Source organism: Hermetia illucens, chromosome 1 (assembly GCF_905115235.1).
Source record: "Hermetia illucens chromosome 1, iHerIll2.2.curated.20191125, whole genome shotgun sequence".
NCBI lineage: Eukaryota > Metazoa > Arthropoda > Insecta > Diptera > Stratiomyidae > Hermetia > Hermetia illucens.
Genome location: NC_051849.1, coordinates 189,444,994 through 189,447,136, shown reverse-complemented (window position 1 = coordinate 189,447,136; position 2,143 = coordinate 189,444,994). Strand labels below are relative to the sequence as shown.

Genomic DNA, 2,143 nt, shown 5'->3' with positions numbered 1-2,143 from the left:
CAATGATATCATTCTGAAATATGTAGTTAAGGTCATCTACATCTTTATTCTTAGCCACTAAAATTGCTCGCTAACTCAACGATTCCTTGTTTTTGTGGTTAGTAATGATGTTTGGGAATACTTTGTTAATAAGTTCGTCTTTCGATGAGACAAAGTTACAGAAATTCTGAGGAAATGAAGTCAATTCGCTCGATTTGTTGACAGGTACTCGACCATTACCGATAATCAGCAATTGCTCACAAAAATCTTCAGCAGATGTATCATTAAGTAATGCAACTCTCATGTTTGTTGTCAGCTGGATTTCTTCACATAGCGCCATAGATTCGATGATTTGAGGCAAGTGTTTATTTCGTCGGGAGCCGTTGATCCTGGAATTACTAGGAGCATTTGCCCGAAATCGCCAGACACTAAAATCATTGCGCCTCCAAAACATCTCGAGTCATTGCGTAGATCTTTCAATCTTCGGTTAAGTGCTTCTAATGCACGTTTATGCGCCATTGTGCATTCGTCCCAGATGATGATTTTCGTGGCTGATAAAACTTTGGCCATTGCGGAGTTTTTTGAAATATTACATTTTGGTTCTTCAATAGTTTGAAGATTTAACGGCAATTTTAATGCTGAATGAACGGTACGGCATCCTTCTAACAATGTGCCTGCTATTCCAGAAGAAGCAATTGCAGGCGCAATGTTGGATCTCGCACGAACAGTCGCTAAAACTACTGACATGAGGAATGTCTGACCAGTTCCGCCAGGGGCATCCAGGAAATATAAACCACCATTTCCATCATCAATTGCCTTCATTAATGTATCATAAACTTCCTACTTCCTACTAAATCTAATTCCTGGTGATCATATTCACGCTCCCGTTGCAATTCTCTATTAAATGCGTCATTCATTTCGCGATTTGGCGCTGACATTCCTAACCTGACTAATAAATTACCGCACATAAGGTAGCACATGTCTTCATTCATCTCAAGATCGGGATTTCTGGAACTGACACGTATTTGTTGTCAAATACGAGTATCTTCTGACATATTATCCTTGCATTTACGAGTATGTCACAGGTTAGATGGGTTCGATGGAAAGCATGTCGAAATGATGATTGCAAATAATGTGCGTATCTGACTTGAAGATGCAGAGATAATAGCTTCAACGATTGTCGTATCCCAAATAGAAGCATTCATCATTCTTTGGATCAACTGTATACATACGACCAAGAGCATCAGTAGAACGCACATCCGGATAACCAGGAACCGTATCGTCTTGCTTCCGTCGTTGAAAATTCTTCGATGAATCATTCCAAGTGTAATAACGTGGCACCTCCCAGTAAATCAAAGTTCGTGCAAACGGATCGTTTTGGCAGATGGCAAAGAAACTGCTCAATGTTGTCGCTGGAGGTGTTTCAGCACGTTGAGCAACATTCGAAGTCGTGAAATATACTCGTTGATCATTCTCCAGATGCACTGCCAAATGCACAACAATAGGATGACGTTTGTGAATAGGGAATGGGAATATACGCCAAATCGCTTCATTGCAGTTCACATAAAGACCAACTTGATAGCGCGCAATTTCATCGTTGGTATTGGAGGATTGGATGTCAAAAACCGCCATATCGCTGTCTTTCGTGACATATTTGCAAACGTATTTTATGGACTTTACTGAATTGCAATACTCAACGTTGCAATGTGTCTTGATCGTTTTGGAAATAAGTGGCGAGTATGGAATAACCCAACTGTTGTCGACAACGAAATCCATTCTTTTCACTTTTGTTGTGACAGTTCGACCGTTATCATCGGGTGATCGACGGCGATACCGTGGATAACCATCGTTGCCAGTGACGGTCTCCGCCGTTAATTTCCGTGATTATCGTTTGGAACACTTGCCCTCGATCATATCGAAACGCTGCTCGATTCAAATCAGCACTTGATAAATCTCTTCTTGTACGTCAAAAATTATCTACTTGTTGGTCTCTGTTATTCGCTCGACGATTTTCCATTGGCAACCGAGCCGTTTCATTGGCTGCCTCGCTTTGGTCTTGTGATTCAGAAGCACGAAGTCGAGCTATACTAACGCGGCGCTCTTCACGGGCAATTCCCTGTACTTCTTCAGTCACTTCATTCGCAATGTTTCGTATCCTTCTTGC

The 2,143-nt window shown here is 41.4% G+C and overlaps 1 protein-coding gene across 1 annotated transcript; it reads right to left on the bottom strand.

Moving 5' to 3' along the window:
- Positions 1-1,149: 1,149 nt before the first annotated feature.
- LOC119647023 lies at positions 1,150-1,755 on the bottom strand. The gene has a single exon (XM_038047763.1). The coding sequence runs from the start codon at positions 1,753-1,755 to the stop codon at positions 1,150-1,152; it is 606 nt and encodes a 201-aa protein (XP_037903691.1).
- Between the last annotated feature and the right edge of the window lie 388 nt (positions 1,756-2,143).